The sequence below is a fragment of the Equus caballus genome, chromosome 6 (genome assembly GCF_041296265.1).
Source record: "Equus caballus isolate H_3958 breed thoroughbred chromosome 6, TB-T2T, whole genome shotgun sequence".
In the NCBI taxonomy this organism is placed as follows: Eukaryota; Metazoa; Chordata; class Mammalia; order Perissodactyla; family Equidae; genus Equus; species Equus caballus.
The window spans coordinates 48,660,178-48,679,209 of NC_091689.1; the positions used below are offsets into that span (position 1 = coordinate 48,660,178).

The 19,032-nt window shown below is 40.8% G+C and overlaps 1 protein-coding gene across 1 annotated transcript; it reads right to left on the minus strand.

Moving 5' to 3' along the window:
• Positions 1-9,412: 9,412 nt before the first annotated feature.
• AICDA (activation induced cytidine deaminase) lies at positions 9,413-18,705 on the minus strand. Its single transcript, XM_001493186.7, has 5 exons — positions 18,573-18,705; positions 13,855-14,002; positions 11,952-12,222; positions 11,547-11,662; positions 9,413-11,135 (listed from the first exon to the last, which is right to left on the minus strand). The coding sequence occupies exons 1-5, from the start codon at positions 18,578-18,580 to the stop codon at positions 11,082-11,084; spliced, it is 597 nt and encodes a 198-aa protein (XP_001493236.3). The 5' UTR covers positions 18,581-18,705; the 3' UTR covers positions 9,413-11,081.
• Positions 18,706-19,032: the final 327 nt, after the last annotated feature.

Genomic DNA, 19,032 nt, shown 5'->3' on the forward strand with positions numbered 1-19,032 from the left:
TATAATTCTCTCTCATACACAGTGAAACGTCGTGAAAGAACAATTTCTGATTGTCGCTATTGATCCCCAATTCTTTACCGCCCGTTCATTCTTCAACCCAATGCATTCACCATTCCACTGAAGCCCTTATTATTTGCCTCCATATTGTTAAGCCCAATCAACACTTACCATCTTACCTCCCTCTAACCACTCCTTCTTTCTGAAAACTCCCAACTTCTTTGTCTCCATTTATGCCACTCCCTTGGTTTCCCTTTTTTCTCTGGATGTCTCTTCTGAGACTCATCTAGATTCTTTTTCCCTTCCTGCGCCTTACCTATCTGTGCTCCTCAGTTCTCCATCATTCTCATTCTATACACTTTCCCCCTTGGGCACATTATATATATACAAGGATTCATTTAATAAAATATAAGGCTGATGATTATCAAATCTATTTTTTACAACCCAGACTTCTATATACAACCATTTACTTGCTTTAACATGTCTCAACATAAGCTAATTGTCTTTATCACTCTACTCTTTTTTTCTTCCTCTATTCTCTCTTTTGGTGGTGGGATCACCATTAAGTCATTCTTCAAAGTGGAAACCTAAGAATTATCCTACAACCTCTTCCACAACTAATTAGCCAAAGGTAGATGCTGCTCCCTGGTGTTCAAAAGTCCTTCCCTTCCCCATGACTCCGGTCCTGCTTTATTTATTTATTTATTTATGTATTTGAGGAAGATTAGCCCTGAGCTAACTGCTGCCAATCCTCCTCTTTTTGCTGAGGAAGACTGGCCCTGAGCTAACACCAGTGCCCATCTTCCTCCACTTTATATGAGGGACGCCTACCCAGCATGGCCTGCCAAGTGGTGCCATGTCCGCACCCGGGATTCCAACCAGCGAACCCCGGGCCACCGAAGCAGAACGTGCACACTTAAGCGCTGCGCCGCCACCGGCCGGCCCCCCAGGTTGTGCTTTAACGCCTTCATTCCTTTTATCCTTTTACACCCTAACTGCAATACTATTTTAAGAAATCTTCCAGTCTCTAGTTGATCCTCTCTAATTCATCATCTACAGTTGCTGTCAGAATGTTTCTAAACAACAAATTGGATCAAATTATCCCCCCTTTAAAAAAATCCTTTCAGATATTCTCCACAGCCTTCAGTTTAGAAATTGAACTCCTCAGCTCCACACGGGGCTTTTCAGGGCAGGTTCCTGCTGATGGAGATCGACTTTATCTCCAGCCGCTTCCTCCTCCCCCCACAGTCAGTTACACCTCCTTAAATCGGCTGCTCCGCTGTAAACCTCTCAGTCCTCCAACAGGCTGTTCTCTCTGCCGAGCGGATCCTTACCACTTTTCACTACTAACTTCTTTTAATTTAAGCAAGACAACTTGGAGGAAGCATGGAGGGAGCTTCTGGAAGGCTAGCAATGTTCTATTTCTTGGTCTTGGTGTTTGTCATGCGTTTATGAAAATACTCAAACTGTCACTTATGATTCATACGCTTTTTCCCATTTACGTGATACTGCAGTTAAAAAATTATTTAAAACACAAAAAAATTAAGTTCATGGGTAACCTGCTCTAGGAAGCCTTCTTTGAACCTTCAAGCTCATTAAAATGACCTCCTCCATGCATATGTCTGCATATTTGTGTCAGATTGGATGTAATTGTGAATTTTAGCCTTTGCCTCCTCTGGGAGCTTTTTAAGGAAAACTGCTGTTCCTCATTAACTCTGTGGCACTGGCACCTGCCATAGTGTTTGACAAAATAGTAGGTGCTCAAAAGATACGTGGCAGAGAAACAATTAACTCCTCCCCCTCTGCTTGAGGGGAATATGGCCAGCCTGGCCACTCATAGTCACCAGAAAATGGAATTCGATTCCACAGAGTTTTGACATAGGGCTCTATTCCTAACAAAATCAACAACTTTTACCAGAAACTGAAGGGCCGAGCTAAGCCTGAGTAGAGGAGAACCAAGATGCAAATTTTGGGAATAGACATATAGATTCAAAGCCTAGAAGCACAGAGATTAGAACCGAGGTAATTAATTCAATGAGACTAGAGTTTAGAGCACATACACGGCAGAAATAAGCCAAAGGGGTCCTGGGTGCTGGTGAGAAGCACAAGCTGGTGTTGGGGCTTTGAGTTGAGAGTTTAAGTGCCGTCAGGAACGTAGGGGGGGTGGGTCACACTGGCTTATGGGACCAGGGATAGGAGAGGCAGCCAGTTAGGCAAGGGACTGGGTGAGACCAGAGGCTCAGATGCAATATATTCCTCTTAAGGACAACTATCATCAAGGAGCAAAGCTCTAGGCAGTGGAGAAACCAGGGGTTTCCTTTTAATTCACTCTTTCTTTGCAACCTATATGTCTAGTCATTGACCCCACCAAATTAAGCCTCTATAAACTGTTTCTTGCTCACATTTCTAATTCCCGCTGATATCATGGAAGTAGTAACATATTTTGATTAGTTGGAGCAGTTAAATTGTCCCTCTTTGGGACATTTGAAAAAATTGCCAATTAGCCATGAGGGTTAGGAATAAAAAGCAGAGACGTTAAGGGCACCCATGATGAGTTGCACGCAAGTTAAGGTATCAGGGAGCAGAAACTCTGAGTAAGCAGAGAGAGTCAGACAATAAGGGAGATGAACTCTTAGGGAGAAAAGGAGATGCTAAGAGAACAAAGGCCATGTAGTCCCTGAAAAAGAGACAGGAAAAAGTAGCCAACCACTAGAACCATCTCAGTTACAGACACTTTTCCAGTTAATGTCTCCATGTGGCTAATAAAATAAATCCCCTTTTTATAAGTAAATTGAGTTGATCTCTGTTATCTGCAACTGAACGAGCTATCCTAAGACAAGCGCCGACTTCAGAGTCACAGGTCCCTAAGTGTAAATCCACCTTGGCGAAGCTAACCCTGGGCTTGTACTGTAATGACTGGGTGAGGTCAAGGAGGCAAAGCAAGCAGCACCACGGCAGGCATGCAGGCTACACTCAAAGATGCTAACTCTGTGTGGTATGTGTTTCATGTGTCAACTTGGCTGGGCCCCAGTTATTCAATCAAACACTAATCTAGGTGTTGTTCTGAGATGTTTTGTAGATATGTCTAAAGTCCATAATCAGTTGACTGTATGTGTCTTAGATAATCTAGGAGGGCCCGAGTCAATTAGTTTAAAGGACTTAAGAACAGAATTGAGGCTTCCACAGAGACATTTCAGCTCAGAACTGACGCATCAGCTACGCTCTGCGATTCCAGCCTGCCCTTCCCGACAGCCTGCACTAGATTTCAGACTTGCTTTGCTACACACATGTGAGCCAAGTCCTTACTATACTTCTCTTACTGGTTCTTTCTCTAGTTGAACCCTGACTGATATACTCTCTTTCCTGCAGACTGCCTAACCCTCAAAAAGTGTGTCATAAATCACTGGTAGAAGAAGGAAAATTTTTAGAGACAAAGAAAGACCCATGCTATCTCCTGGCTAGATTTACTTTACTGGAATTTTCTCAACTCCTGAAAGTGGTGGAAATATTCTATATGTTAGTAAGTAAACACTAGAGAATATAAGATAATGAATTCCTATTGAGTCCTAAGTTTTAAATGATATTTTCTTCCATTTTAATTATTAGGTTTATAAGTTATACTTTTTTGTGGAAGTATATGGAGTAAAAAGTGAAAGTTCCTGGGGCCAGCACAGTGGCGCAGCAGTTAAGTTCACACGTTCCACTTCGGCAGCCTGGGGTTCGCCGGTTCGGATCCTGGGTGCAGACATGGCACCGCTTGGCAAAAAGCCATGCTGTAGTAGGCATCCCACATATAAGGTAGAGGAAGACGGGCACGGATGTTAGCTCAGAGACAATCTTACTCCACAAAAAGAGGAGGATTGGCAGTAGTCAGCTCAGGGCTAATCTTCCTCAAAAAAAAAAAAAGTGCAAGTTCATTTCCCCCAGCTTCTTCCTCTCATCCAGTTTTTCTCTGGAGATAACCACGGCTAATAGTTTGGATTGTATCTCTTCAGCTCTTTTGCTAAGCATATCTATATATGTATATGTAAAAAAAGGTCTATCTATACACATATATGCACATTAAAGCATGAATGAGATCAAGCTATACAAAATGCTTTAAAGCATTATTTTTCACTTAGCAACATGTTTTGGATATTTTTCTATGTCTCTCTCTATACATATATGTAGCCTTACATCATTCTTTTAAATTGCTGCATACTCTTACTAAGTATGGCTGTTTATAACATACTTACCATTTCACTATTGACCTTCAATTACTTTCAGTTTCTTTCTCCTACAATGTTGGAATAAATATTCTTGTATGTATAATCTTGGGTACACATTTGAGAGATATTTCTACAGATTAGATTCTTAGAAATGGAATTGCTGCGTTAAAGAGGAAACATATTTAAAACACTGTATTTAGTTGACCCTCCCACCAAAGGTATATGGGATTGACTTTTTATCACAGTGGTATCATCAATCTTTAAAATACTTTTACTGACATCATAAAGATCACACCTGAGCCATTTATCACTCTATCTACAGGGATTTTTGGAAACATATTAATGCATTTTTTAAAACTTTTTGTCCAAAATCCAGGTAAATTTCAACCTCTTCTATTGATCCTTTATTGGTTTATTCAACCGACAATAATCTATTTCTTCTACAAATCCAAAGCGTTTACTATTAACACATATTTGTCATTAAGTCATACAGCAACTTCACAAACTGCATTGTAATTGCATTGTTACTCAACTTCCTGACATTAGAATGACTAGGGAATTGTGGTCAAGACTATGGAAAGAATCCACAGTCAAATCAATCAGTGAGGAGATTAGTCGAATTCAATCAGGTAGTGAAGGAAGCTAGCTGCCACATGGTGGGGAGCGCCAGACTCCATCTACCCAAATCAAGTAACTAAAATTTGGTTGCTGAGAGTACTTGCGAGTCTCTCGTTGACAAATCAACCCTATAAAGGGGCTCATGGATCCCTTCTTACTCTAACAGAGTAAACCCAGAACGATATAGTTCTCAGAGTCCTGTTCTGGTCTGGAATCTCTAACCCTCTGAGGAATAAGCAACTACATTATTGTCCCGAATTTTCAACCCATCTTAGGTATTAAATTCTATCATCTTGAGTAGATTAAATACTTTACAGCCCTATAAAGTTCTAGACTTAAATTTATAGATAATGAAGCAGATCAAACTATTTCTGTTAAAACTTTTGGTTTTAGTTCAGGATATAGTACGCAAATGTGATTTAAAGAACCTGACAGGGGCCGGCCTGGTGGCGCAGCGGTTAAGTTCCCACGTTCCGCTTCTTGGCGGCCCGGGGTTGGCCGGTTCAGATCCCGGGTGCGGACATGGCAGTGCTTGGCAAAAGCCATGCTGTGGCAGGCGTCCCGCATATAAAGTAGGGGAAGATGGGCACGGATGTTAGCTCAGGGCCAGTCTTCCTCAGCGAAAAGAGGAGGATTGGTGGCAGATGTTAGCTCAGGGCTAATCTTCCTCAAAAAACAAAAAAAACAAAAAACAAACATATAGTATTTTATTTTTTCCATATTCATGGATTGTCTTTCTGGCCGGAATGTAAGCTTCTTGAACACAGACCCTGTGCTCTTTTTTTAAAAAATATATCTCTCATGTTGGTCACAATGCTATGTGCCTAGGAGTTGATCAGTAAATATTAGGAAGAACAAATGATGATTAATAGATTCAGCATTTATTTCTCATGTAATTTTCCTAAAAACAACGATCATTATCACCACCACAGAATAATTCTTAGTGTAATGTAATAAGAATTAGTGAACACAGAAACTATTACACTAGACTAAGTAAGAGATGTTGATAGTTCCAACTAAGGTGTGTCAATGGCCTCCAGCCAAGGACCACGAAGAACAAATCTGTAGTTGAACAAGTTGGATTTGTACTCTTTTTTTTTTTTTAAGATTTTATTTTTCCTTTTTCTCCCAAAGCCCCCCAGTACATAGTTGTGTATTTCTAGTTGTGGGTCCTGCTAGTTGTGGCATGTGGGACGCCACCTCAGCGTGGCTTAGATGAGTGGTGCCATATCCGTGCCCAGGATTCGAACAGGTGAAACTCTGGGCCACTGAAGCAGAGCACGCGAACCTATCCACTCGGCCACGGGGCCAGCCTCTGGATTTGTACTCTTGCAGTGAGGGAGAACCCACATCGTGGGGAACCACAAGCTATGAAGTGTCTCCATAAGAAGGTATTTCTCTTACTGAGACATTTCATGGCTCTAAATTCAATTATAGAATGTGAGCTTTGGTTTGATGATGGGGGCGAGGCAGGGGGTCTAAGAAAATGGAGAATTGCTTTAGATTGGATATTGTGAGGGAGTGGCATCAATTCTATGACTGGATATGTCAATAAATCTTTAGGGAGGGCTGACTAGAACAAGGATAAAGCTGTAATTGGCAAAGAAGTAGCAGTCACTCACTTTAGCCTAGAAAGAGGGCATTTGGTATTTTGTGGGTAGCTTACACAACTTATAAAGGAGCTTTGCTTTCTATCATTTTGTCACAGTCTCAGAGTAATCTTGTCTGAGGTCAGTGTTCTATGAGATCGTTTACGTCCAACAGGAAAATACTATGGCCTGGCCGAGTGTCAGGGCAGCCTTCAACTCTCAAGGGCTGCTTTTGTTTTTCTTGTTTTCTTTCTCAGGTCCTGGTAGAGGAGATAAAGAAAAGTAAGTAAATTCACGAGATGTGTAGCATATGAAGCTTACAGGACTGGATATGGAGGCAGAGGGTGATGTCAGGGGTGATTTCTAGGTTTCTGTCTTGCAAGCAGAGAGGATAGCAATTTTGTTCACTAAAATAGAACCAGCTTTGTGTTATCTTCCAACTTAACACCAAAAACATACGAAAAGTTAACATTATCATAGGCATTTGACAGATGAGAAATTAAGCCTTTACAGAGGTTAAATACCTTGCCCACTGTTGCATGGAATCAGAAGTCAGATTCAGCTTCGCCTGACTCCAAAGACATATTTACTTTAAAAAAATTATGATAAAATTCATGTTTATGTGAATTTTAACCATTTTATGTATCCAGTTCATTGGTTTTTAGTACATTCACAGTGTTTTGCAACCATTACCACTTGAATTCTAGAACATTTTCATCACTCCAAAAAGAAACTCCATACCCATTAAGTAACTATTCCCCATTCTCTTCTCCCTCTAGCCCCTGGTAAGGACTGATCTTTTTGTCTTTACGTATTTACCTATTTTGAGCATATCATGTAAATGGAATCATACAATATGTCGTGTTTTATGTCTGGTTTCTTTCACTTAGCACAATGTTTTCAAGGTTCATCCGTGTTGTAGCATGTATCAGCACTTCATTCCTTCTTATGACTGAATAAGTGCCATCGTATGGATATATCACATTTGTATATCCATTCATCAGTTGATGGATATTTGAGTGTTTCCACTTTTTGGCTATTATGAATAATGCTGCTATGAATGTTCATGTTTAAGCTTTTGCTTGAACATGTATTTACTTATTTATTTATTTTTGAGGAAGATCAGCCCTGAGCTAACATCTGCTGCCAACCCTCCTCTTTTTGCTGAGGAAGACTGGCCCTGAGCTAACATCTGTGCCCATCTTCCTCTACTTCATATGTGGGATGGCTTGATAAGCAGTGTGTAGGTCTGCTCATGGGATCCGAACTGGTGAACCCTGGGCTGCCAAAGTGGAATGTGTGAACTAAACCGCTGTACCACTGGACAGGCCCCTTTATTTATTTTTTAAATTTATTTTTATTTTCATTTATTTTATTTTACTTTTTTGCTGAGAAAGATCTGCCCTGAGCTAACATCTATGCCAATCTTCCTCTATTTTGTATGTGGGTCACCACCATAGCACGGCCACCAACAAGTGGCATAGGTCCATGCCCTGGGGCTGCTGAAGCAAAGCATACCAAACTTAACATCTAGGCCCCTTGAACAATTTCTTTTTTAAAGGAAGATTGGCCCTGAGCTAACGTCTGTGTCCATCTTCCTCTACTTTGTATGTGGGACATCTGCCACAGCATGGCTTGATACAGCAGTACTCAGGTCCATGCCCGGGATCCAAACCAGCAAACCCCAGGCCGCTGAAGCCGAGCATGCAAACTTAACAACTATGCTACCGGGCCAGCCCCCTCTTGAACATGTTTTTAATTCTATTGGATATATACTTAGGAATGGAATTGATGGGTCATACAATAATTCTATATCTAACTTTTGAAGAACCACCAAATTGTTTTTCATAGCAGCTGCTCAATTTTACATTTCCACCAGCCGGTATAGGAAGGTTCCAATTTCTCCACATCTTTACCAACAATCATTACTACTGTATTTTGTGGTGGTTGTTTATAGCCATCCTAGTAGGTATGAGTGGTATCTCATTCTGTTCTTGATTTTCATTTCTCTAATGACCAAGGATGTTGAGCATCTTTTCATATGCTTATCAGCCATCTGTAAATCTTCCTCGGAGGAACGTCTATTCAAGTCTTTTGGTCATTTTTAAATTAGATTACTTTTTGTTATGAGTTGGAAGAGTTCTTTATATATTCTAGATAATAGACTCTTATCAGATATACCTGTAAACATTTTCTCCCATTCTGTGAGTTGTCTTTTTACTTTCTTATTACTGTCCTTTGATGCACAAAATTTTCTAATTTTGATGAAGTTTTCTTTTTTTTGTTGCTGTTGTTGCTTGTGCTTTTGGTGTCATATTTAAGAGACTGTTGTCATGTCCAAGGTCATGAAGACTTCCACCTCTGTTTCCTTCTACGGGTTTTATAGTTTCAGTTCTTTTTTTAAAAATTTATTTTTTTGAGGAAAATTAGCTCTGAGCTACTATCTGCCACCAATCCTCCTCTTTTTTGCTGAGGAAGACTGGCCCTGAGCTAACATCCATGCCCATCTTCCTCTACTTTACATGTGGGACGCCTGCCACAGCAAGGCTTGACAAGTAGTGAGTAGGTCCACACCCGAGATCCAAACTGGTGAACCCCAGGCTGCTGAAGCGGAACGTGTGAACTTAGCTGCTGTGCAACCAGGCCAGCCCCTATAATTTTAGTTCTTACATGCAGGTATTTGATAAATTTTGAGTTACTTTTTGTAAATGGTATGTGGCAAAGGCCAAAATTCATTATTTTGCTTGTGGATATCCTGTCGTCCCAGTACCATTTGTTGAAAAGACTATTTTTTCTCCCATTGAATGGATCTGGCATCCTTGTCAGAAATCAGCTGAACATAGGTGTATGGGCTGATTTTGGGACTCTCAAGTCTATTCCATCATACTGACTTTTTAATTTGACTTTTCGTAAATCACTTTTGGAATTATTTTACTTGGCATTTTATCTCCAAAACTCACAAATCATTTTTTCAGTTGATTGAAACAAGCCAGAATCAAATTTGATGTTTGAAAAATTTACTGAAAGTCAAGAGAAGGGTTTCATAGCAATGTTATTACAATGTTAGCCTATGTTACAATTATATACTTTGCTATTAGAATCATTGCTAAAGGCATAACTTTATGAGACATCAGGAATCCATCTAACATATCAGAAAAGGAAATTATGACAATAAAAATATTAGACACTATATAGCATAATATAAAATATGAATGAATATATGAAGTAAGGATTTTTAACATTTAACTCTTTCAAAAACTTATGTACAGTAAGACTAAAACAATACAATTATGTATTCAACTTTTTCTGTGGATTGTTTACCTGCATTGCAAGGGTTGCAATCAAGGAGGACTCCTGGGACTAATAGGCACTCTCTGCCATGTTGGCTCCCTATATTTTGTTGGATAAAATGCTATCTCCTTGCAATACTCTGTCAATCCTTCCCTCCCAAATATTTTGTCACATTCTCTTATACAGTGAACATTTCGAGAGAAGCACCACATACATACAAAAAGTAGAAGATCTTTACCTGGTTGGCATTACTAGGGTTAAAAGATCCATTGGAAAGAATAGATTTTTCTCGGGGCCAACCCCGTGGCCGAGTGGTTAAGTTCACGCGCTCTGCTACAGCAGCCCAGGGTTTTGCTGGTTTGGATCCTGGGCACGAACATGGCACCACTCATCAGGCCACGTTGAGGCGGCGTCCCACATGCCACAACTAGAAGGACCCACAACTCGAATATCCAACTATGAACTGGGGGTTTTGGGGAGAAAAAGCAGAAAAAATAAAAAGAAGATTGGCAATAGTTGTTAGCTCAGATGCCAATCTTAAAAAAAACCCAATAGATTTTTCTCTTCTCAAAATTCAAGCAACTCCCTTCCAAACGTTCACTAATTATATGCAAAATTTGTGGTTGTGGTTTCTAAACTATGGACTTCGTTAAAAGGATCTGTGTTTCCAGATTTATTACCTGAGGCATCAACTCACTTTTAGAACATCCGCGTATTCATTTTAAGATCCTTTGTTATGAAATAGCCTGAAGGTGACCATGCACATTCTATACCAAGAAAAAACCCTCTTACGTACAAACATAAAAACATGCCTCAGACAATGAAAACATACAGCACATGCTTGGATATTAATGCTTTGAAGAGAGGGTTTGGGGTTACAATCACCCAGATTCTCTCATTAGGAGGTTCTATAGATCATAAGTGAATCCCAAAGGAAAAGAATAGAAAAATCTATCACTAATACCATTGAAAACTCAGAATAAAGCAAATAATAAAAGATAGTGATTATAAAAACACTTGACCCTCTCATCATGCTTTTAAGGATTTACCTTCTGCTTTCTCCCTGCCTAAAAGTCATGGAACATCTGACACTTTAAGTGCTCCCAAGCCTTGCAGTTCTAGCGTTTCACGGTAGGGGGCGTCGTTGCATTAAAACAGCCCCAGTTGGTTGCAGCATCATCCTGGTGGGCCTGTGTTCCCCCTCTATTTTCAAGAGATACATATATATATATATATTATAAAGCCATATATATGAATATTTTTTCTCTAAACTCTAAGAAAGTGAGAGTTGAAGAAAAACAGCGTTCTTGAAGGGATGTTCTTTCATTCACTATCTTCAGAGATACTTCATTGTATGTGACATTCTTGGAGGTTGGTGTCAAAGTCCCAAAGTGCGAAATGCATCTCGTAAGTCATCCACCTCATATAGGGGCTGTAGAGAAGGAGAGAAATAAACTGAGTGGATGACTGTGTAACATTTTGGAAAAAAGTAAGTTGGGAAGGAGAGGGAAGAGGAGAGGAAGAATTCTACCAAGAGGGAAACACAATCCTGAGGAAGTCGAACAGAAAGCCGACAAACGAAAGAAAGACAGGGGAAGGGAAAGGAATCATAGCAGAGGGCTCTGAATTGTGAAAGAGCAGAAGAGTAAACTCAACTGTAAGAAAAACGACAACAAAAAAGACAGAGAAAATAAGGCTTTCATCAGAGGAAAAATAAGGAGAGAGTGATAAATACACACACACAAAAAAATATATGAAAACGTAAGAAATATAAGAAAAGAAAACGTAAGCAACTCGAGGAAAAGATGACTTTGGAGAGAGGAGGAATGAGAAGCATTCTTACCAAAAGGATGCGTCGAAGCTGTCTGGATAGTCGGACCGAATTTTCATGCAGCCCCTCCCAAGCTTTGAAAGTTCTTTCACGATTTTCCACAAAAGTATTCCAGCAATAAAAATAATCTTTAAAAAAGGAGGGGGGAGGGGGTAAAAGTTAAGTCAGATCCCAGATCAAGAGGAAAGAAAGAAAACCCCAGGCCCTTTTAAATTCTCGTTTCCCCCAAACCCTCGTGTCCAAGCCATTAATTCTTTTCCTCCAATTCTGGTTGATAATTTTTGGCTCCAGGGGTGAGCTAGAACTCTCGTACCATTCTATCCCCTTAGTTTCCTCCCTGACTCTTTTCCATCTGAATTGCAGTCCAGAATGAGAGCTGCTGCACTGAACCTGCGCAGAAAAGGGTCCCCTGCTCACCTTTGAAGGTCATGATTGCGATTTGGACCCCAGCGCGGTGGAGCCGCCGCAGCCCCTCGGGCTCAGCCTTGCGGTCCTCGCAGAAGTAGAGGCGCGCGGCGAAGATCCTCAGGCTGAGGTTGGGGTACCCTCTTAGAAAGTCGGCCACGTGTCGGGCGCAGTCGTAGCAGGGGCTCCAAGAGGTGAACCAGGTGACGCGGTAGCACCGGCCAGGGTCCAGGTCCCAGTCGGAGATGTAGCGCAGGAAGAGCAATTCCACGTGGCACCCGGACTGGGGAGAGAGCAGAGGGCTCAGCTGCTGTTTACTGATCTTTATTGTGGTGCTGGTAGCTTTACAGCCATTAATTCATCTCCCTCCCACAGTGCTCTTTTTTGGAGTGTCTGCGGTTTTCTCCTCATGTTTCAGAGAGGTTAAGCAACTGCCCGAAAGAGCACAGTGGTAAGTGGTGAGCCCAAACCCTTTGCACCCTTGGCCTTTCAGAGAGGAGAAAGGCTATGGATTTTCTGTGGAATGGGGAGGATGAAATCTGCTGTGTGGCTGAAGAAGCATCACGCTATCTCAGTAGAGATTTAATTTGTGCTTGTGAAGTTACCTTTTGCCCCTTTGAATTGAAGTAAAATGGCTTGGCAGCGGCTGTTGATGTAACATGGTGGAAATACACTGGACCACTAGGTGGAGGGAGGAAAATTTGCGGTTGGGAGGACTGCAGTATGGTGAGGCGGACAGAGTGGGCATGGTAAGAGGCTAAGAGGGGCTGGTGTGGGCTAAGAGCAGTTAAATAAGGTGTCTGCTCCTTGTATGATCCCCATAACTGTAATAACCACAATAGGGAGATGTAGCAAGTCCACTTAGTATTGCAGAAAAGTCATTAGTCCTGGAACCTGAAGACCTAGGTTCCATTTCCTGGCATCACCACTCATGCGACTTAGACAAGTTATCCAACTCTGGGATCTTCTAATTCCTTATCAGGAAAATAGGCTGGCATTCTGAGGATTAAATGACAGGGAAGTAAAGGGTTGGTGACAGCAAAGCCTTCTATAGTTAGGATGTATCATATCGCCAGATAGGAAAGAGATTAGTATGTAAAACAATTGCAGCAAGATCATTTGTACAATGCAAATGGAGGCAAAGAAAACTGAATAGTAAAATAAGCAGTAAGCAATGAGTCAGACAACGTCATTCACTCGTGGATTCTTCCCTGGGCCTCCAAGACCAGATGTCGCCGCATGTTATGAGCGGGGGAATTTCATTGGCAGAAGCTTCTGTAAACCCATCTGGATTTTGGTGAAGAAGTCTCTTGGAAATGTAATTCTCTGATCTTCTGGACGCTGAGAGATTGATTTCATTAATTAATGATTTGAAGCTTCCCTGAGTTTTCTGGGGCACGCCATGCTGAATTTATTCACTGGCCTAAGATCTATGTGAGCAGCAGGGAATAGAAATCACTTGGAAAATAGAATTGAATCATTATTAATTTTTCCTGAATTTTTCTTCCTTAATTTTCAAAAATTCAAAAGCCTGTTTTTTGCGTTTAAAATTTAGCTTGAATGAGCTGATAATGTTTCTCCAAGTCAAAAGGTTCCTCCCTTTGATTTCTCCCTTAATTTCAAAGGCAATTTGGATGCTGGGGAAAGGAGAGGAAAGTTTGGGGGCAGTTATTCTTGGCCTTGAAGCAAGATATGGCATTAATGTGCCCAGCGCGACTGGGGAGGATATTAAATGACATCCTTTGGTGCATATCTATTATGGTTGCATGGACATGCAAAAAAGAAAAAAAATGGATTTGAGGAATCTAGTGGAAACATAAATGCGAAACAGGTTAAAAGTGGTACCATCAGCAGGTGACTCGAAAGCGCCCACAGTTCAGCTTTTCACTGCCTGGGAAGCAAATGTTAGTGATACCTTGTTTCGAAGGTGACCAAAGTCCAGTGAAAAGGAGGTGGCACTGTCCCGCCGCTTCACCACATAGCACAGGTAGGTTTCGTGGCGGCCCTTAGCCCAGCGGACATTTTTGAAGTGGTAAAGAAACTTCCTCTGCTTCATCAGGAGGCTGTGGATGAGAGGAGGGAGAAAAATGAAGGAGCACAGATCATTCTCTGGTCACTGCTGGCTTTCCTCCAGCTGTTGTCTTTTTTATTCTGTAATTACTTGGGCCAAACCAGAGAGAATGCTCTGGTTTCCTTTGCTGGATGCCTGAGACCTACTGAGCTTGGAATCTCTTGTAAACCTCTTTTTATGCTTATATTTAAGATCAGTGGAGAGAGAGAGAAACCCCAAAGCCATTCGAGCTCACAGGACAGTCTCCTCCCATGGCTGTCTTCTCCGTGCTGGTAACTCGGAATTACAAACTTGTTCCTCAGTCCCATAATTATGTTTCCAGGTTTCCCCGCCAATCTCTACCTACATGTCCAATGTGTACTTCAAACTCAACATGGTCAAAACAGGATTCCTAAACTGCCTTCTGTCCTGACTGGCCTGCCCGTCCTCCTGACTTTCCCATCTCAGGTAACCAGGCTAAAAGCTTCAGACCATTTTGATTCTTCTCCTTCTTAATTCTTCATATTTAATTAATGATGTAAATTTATTGATTTAAGCCTCCAAATATTTCTTGAATTTGCACCTGCTCTATTTCCTCTGTTCCCTGCTTCAGTCCAAGCCCTTATCTTCCTTCACGTTAGCTGTTGTCCTGGCCTCTTCACTGGGCTCTCTGGTTCCATTCCCTCCAAAATAACATTCTCCGTGCTGCACCAGAGGGATCTCACAGAAACCCAGGTGGACCGTGTCATTTCCATGCTGAAAAACCCCTAACGAGTCTCTTCTGCCCACAGGATGAACTTCAAACTCCTTAATATGATATTTAGGCCAGTTTTTACATTTGGACATCAGTCTACATTTCTAGCCTCATTTCCTGGTGCTTTTTCCCTTCCTTTCCCACCAATTCGGGTCCCTCTGCAGCAGATACTCACCCCGCCACTCCTTTCCTTCGGCTTTTTCTTCCCAGCCACCTTGCTCCCACACGTCCTCTCACTGAATGGTTCGCTAAGTTTTTCCACTGGGCAAACCCCACACATCCTTCAAAGCCTGACCACAGTTTCAACTCTTCTGGTAACACCTTTCTCGCTACCACTATCCCCAAACTTCTAGGCAAAAATCGAGCAATAACAGCAACAAAAACCCTCCTGTAGTTTCCCATTGTTCTCATTGGTCCCGCTTATCCCTGTCAAAGGGGTAGCTGTCCTCTGTTACAACTGATTGCTGACATCTCTGTTCCCCAACTAGACTTTCTGCATTTTGAGGTAGAAAGTGTCACCTTATGAGTAATGTTTTGGTTTTCAAAGTCTAAGAGCAATGCTTGACTGTTGTCAACTTAAGTACTATAAAAAAGTAGAAAGTTTTAAATTTTAAAATATTGAAGAATTTTAAAATTTAGAATCTCAGTGTCCAGTGATAATTAGACATAGTGTCCAATGATGATTACTGTTAAAAATCTTGTTTTCCATTCCGGTCTTTTTATAGGTGTATATTTACATGATTTTGATTATACGGATTTCATACGTAGTTTGGTATCCTGCTGCTTTTTTTGACTCGGCTCTCACCATGATCTAAATATTACGCTGTGTTGTGCACACGCGGGCACTGGTTGCTCTTCCTCTTTGTTTCCTGGCTCCCCGCACAGTGTCTTCCCTATCATAAGCACCGAATCAAATTGAATTTGTGGAAATACTCTCTACCAACCAAGTTTTTTGCCATTGTGAACATCACACAAGCTATAGTGTGGTTGATACGAAAGCACTAATAGTTTTTGTCCTGAGTCTTTCCCACAAATGTATTTATCCAATTTGCGGAGATAATGCTGCCACCTAATGGCACTGGGCAGAAGTGCAAAGAACTTGTAAACGTAAAGACCTAGTCAAGGATTTGAATACGGTTTGCTGGCAAGAGAATTGAAACTTTTTTCACCTTTTTTTTTTTTTACATTGAGGTATAATTTACATATTTAAAATGTACAATTCTATGAATACTGGCAGATGTAAACACCCCAAACTGTTACCACAATCAGGATATAGAACGTTCTTGGGGTACCCTGCCCCCCAGATTCCCTCATCCGCCTTTTCAGTCAATGCATCCTCTCTCCCCCAGGCAACCGCTCATCTGCTTTCTGCAGCTATAAGTTACTGTTCACTTTCTAGAATTTCCTATGAATCATACATCATCTCTTCCTTTGTATCTGACTTTCACTTAGCATAATGGCTTTGAACTTCAGCTGTGCTGTTACATATATCACGAGTTTGTTCCTCTCTACTGCAAAGCAATATTCTATTGCACGGATATATAGTACGTTTCATTTAGCGATTCACCTGTTGATGGACGTTTGGCTTGTTTCCACTTTGCGGCTAGTGTGAATAAAGCTTCTACGAACATTCATGCACCAGACTTCGTGTGCACGTATTTTGAGAATTGACATTTTAACATGCGATACATGTGATCCTGAATTTAAAAGTTAGGTACCCAAATGTCAACTTTAGCAAGTAGATAAGCAAGGACACGAGTTTTTTATAGCTGTCTCATTTTAAATGTCCTGCTTCACACCCATGACGCTTATTGGAATACACTTTAAATCCTAAGGCAGAGAACTAGACTTATCACCAGTATACACATGTGTATAACAAGCAATATAAAAACGATTCAATCGTATTTTAGAATTAAAAGTGTATATTTGGCAGGAATCTAGAATGGATGCTAGCAAGAATCTAATAATAATTGGCTTTATTTTGAATGACAATAATTTCCTATGTAATCACCGTAGCACCACCATCATTACTATTACTATTGTTACGTAATTAGCATACAATAATCCTTAACACATATAAATTGAATACTTAATAAGTGCTTAATAAATACTGAAGAGAAAGAAAAAAATTTTCTCCTTGGGACCCAGTGAGTTTTAAACAGACCAAGCACCATCTCTTACCGGTCAATTCCTTTTACACTTAACCTACCCTCCTGAGCTGTATGGATAAGAAGGTTGGGGACAGGAGGGACTGCATCAGGCACTGCGGGCCGTGTGGTGAGAACCTTTTACCGAAGAAAAAGTGTTCTGGGAGGATAGAAAAGGAAGTGACATAGGTAAAGAGATTCAGACGGACTTGACCTCCTGCCCTGCATGAAAATGCAGTTGTCCTTTCCTGTTTCTGTCAGAGGTTACCACAGTGAAGCGAATTGCATGATTGTGACCTGTTAATTAACTTTCTCGATCCATCGCTTCCTTCAGCTCTAGCTAGGAGCCTGTTTCCAGTACCTGTTCTCTTGGTTTCTCTTCTGGGTACAAAGGGCTTCGCAGAGGCAGTTTTTCAGGCCTGCAGGTTGACAGCTGCTCTGGACAGCTGTGCTCCCTGAGGCAGAACACTGCTGCATCCCCAGCAAGGCAGACCAGAGACAAATGGGTTAAAAATAAAAGTGACGAAGTCCTCTCCTGCTGTGTGTGTGCTGTCACTAATGCGGTCTGCAGATATTATTTTTCTTAATGATAATTATATATTTCCCTTTTTCTCCTGTTGCAATTTCATCTTTTCTCCTTTTTTGTCTTTCTCTGAATTTCAAATACTGATTTTACCTTTGCTTTGCATTTCATTATATACAAATATCTCCCCTGAACCCTTTACCTCTGACATGCCTTAGGTTAGTTTTCAAAATCTCGTTGTGAACTGAGCAGACATTTGACATTTTTGCCCTCAAGAAAGTTTTCTGAAGAACACTTAATCTACTGTTAGAAATCTTAACTCTAGAGTGTAAATTCTTTGTAAAAGAATTAAATTGAGATAAAGTATATGGATTAGGTATGATTCTCATGCATTTGTATAATCATAAAAGTAGGAATAGAATAAGTTCTGTCATAATAACTTCATTGTTATAAACTGCATGTGAAGACATTATGAAAATCTTACAGAATATACCTTTAAAAAGCAAGTTAAGCCAAGTATGAAGAAATTGAAAGACTAAGTAAATAGTAAAAATGCCATGAACTGCCTAGCAATTGGACCTATAACATTAAATACCTTGCTTGACTGAATTTTTCTCCTTATAATAGACACAATCATAGTGACTTTCAAGCAATTAATTTTGAATATTGGCATTAAAAAATAATTTCCTTACTATGTAACTAAATTTTTCAGTACAGTCTCCCTAGGAAAGTTCATCTGCAAGTGCTTTTGTAATTGAATATTTACAAAATTATGATTGCACTTACCACTACTGTTTTTAGTATAGTATAGTACTGCTGTTCCCTTTTCCTGATTTGAGTCTCAAAAGCATTTGCTGTATTAATAATATTACCATGAACCAGTTCTAAGTGCAGTCCAATGTCAGGAAGAGTCAATACAGGGTGCATAAAAGTTCTTTTGAAAATGGAAAAGAGAGGATGTAAGATCTGAACACGTAAGCAGACAGCATGTAAGATCTGAACAGATGAGACAGATCCAGAAAAATAAGTGTGCATATTGACCAAGAAGATCTTGTGAGTCAGAGAGTGACAGGAGAGAAAGGGATAGCCCCCAATCTCATTCCTCAGATTTGCTCTGGGAGAAAAGCCAGGGTGACTGCCCATGGGAAGAGTGCTTTACCTGTCCATGGTGGAATCCAGGGTGTCTTTCTTGCCTCCCTGAAAGACTCAGGCCAAGGAAAGCTTGCCTCAAGCACTGCTGCTTCACTGACTGTCTGACAATGCGCTGGCCCCTACATTCAAATTTGAGCTTGCCCTTCTGGGCTCCTCCCCCCACAGCATCACCACCACCAGGTACCCCACCAGCCTTCCTCCTGTTTGGGTTCAGTAAAGATGGGCGGGGCTGTCACAGGCAGAGTCAGATGACTGAGGGCCACACTCTGCTTAATGTATAGGTTCCTTTAGGGCTGCTTCTCTAAAAATGCAGTCCATGCCCCACAGGTAACAAAGATCAGGAGTCAGTAGCAGTAGAAACTTTGTAAATTGTAATCACGGTAAGAAATAATATCTTTAATTTTAAAAGCGTAATAATAATAATAATAGTAATATTGATTTAAATAGCATCTTGTGTTCCGTGAGCT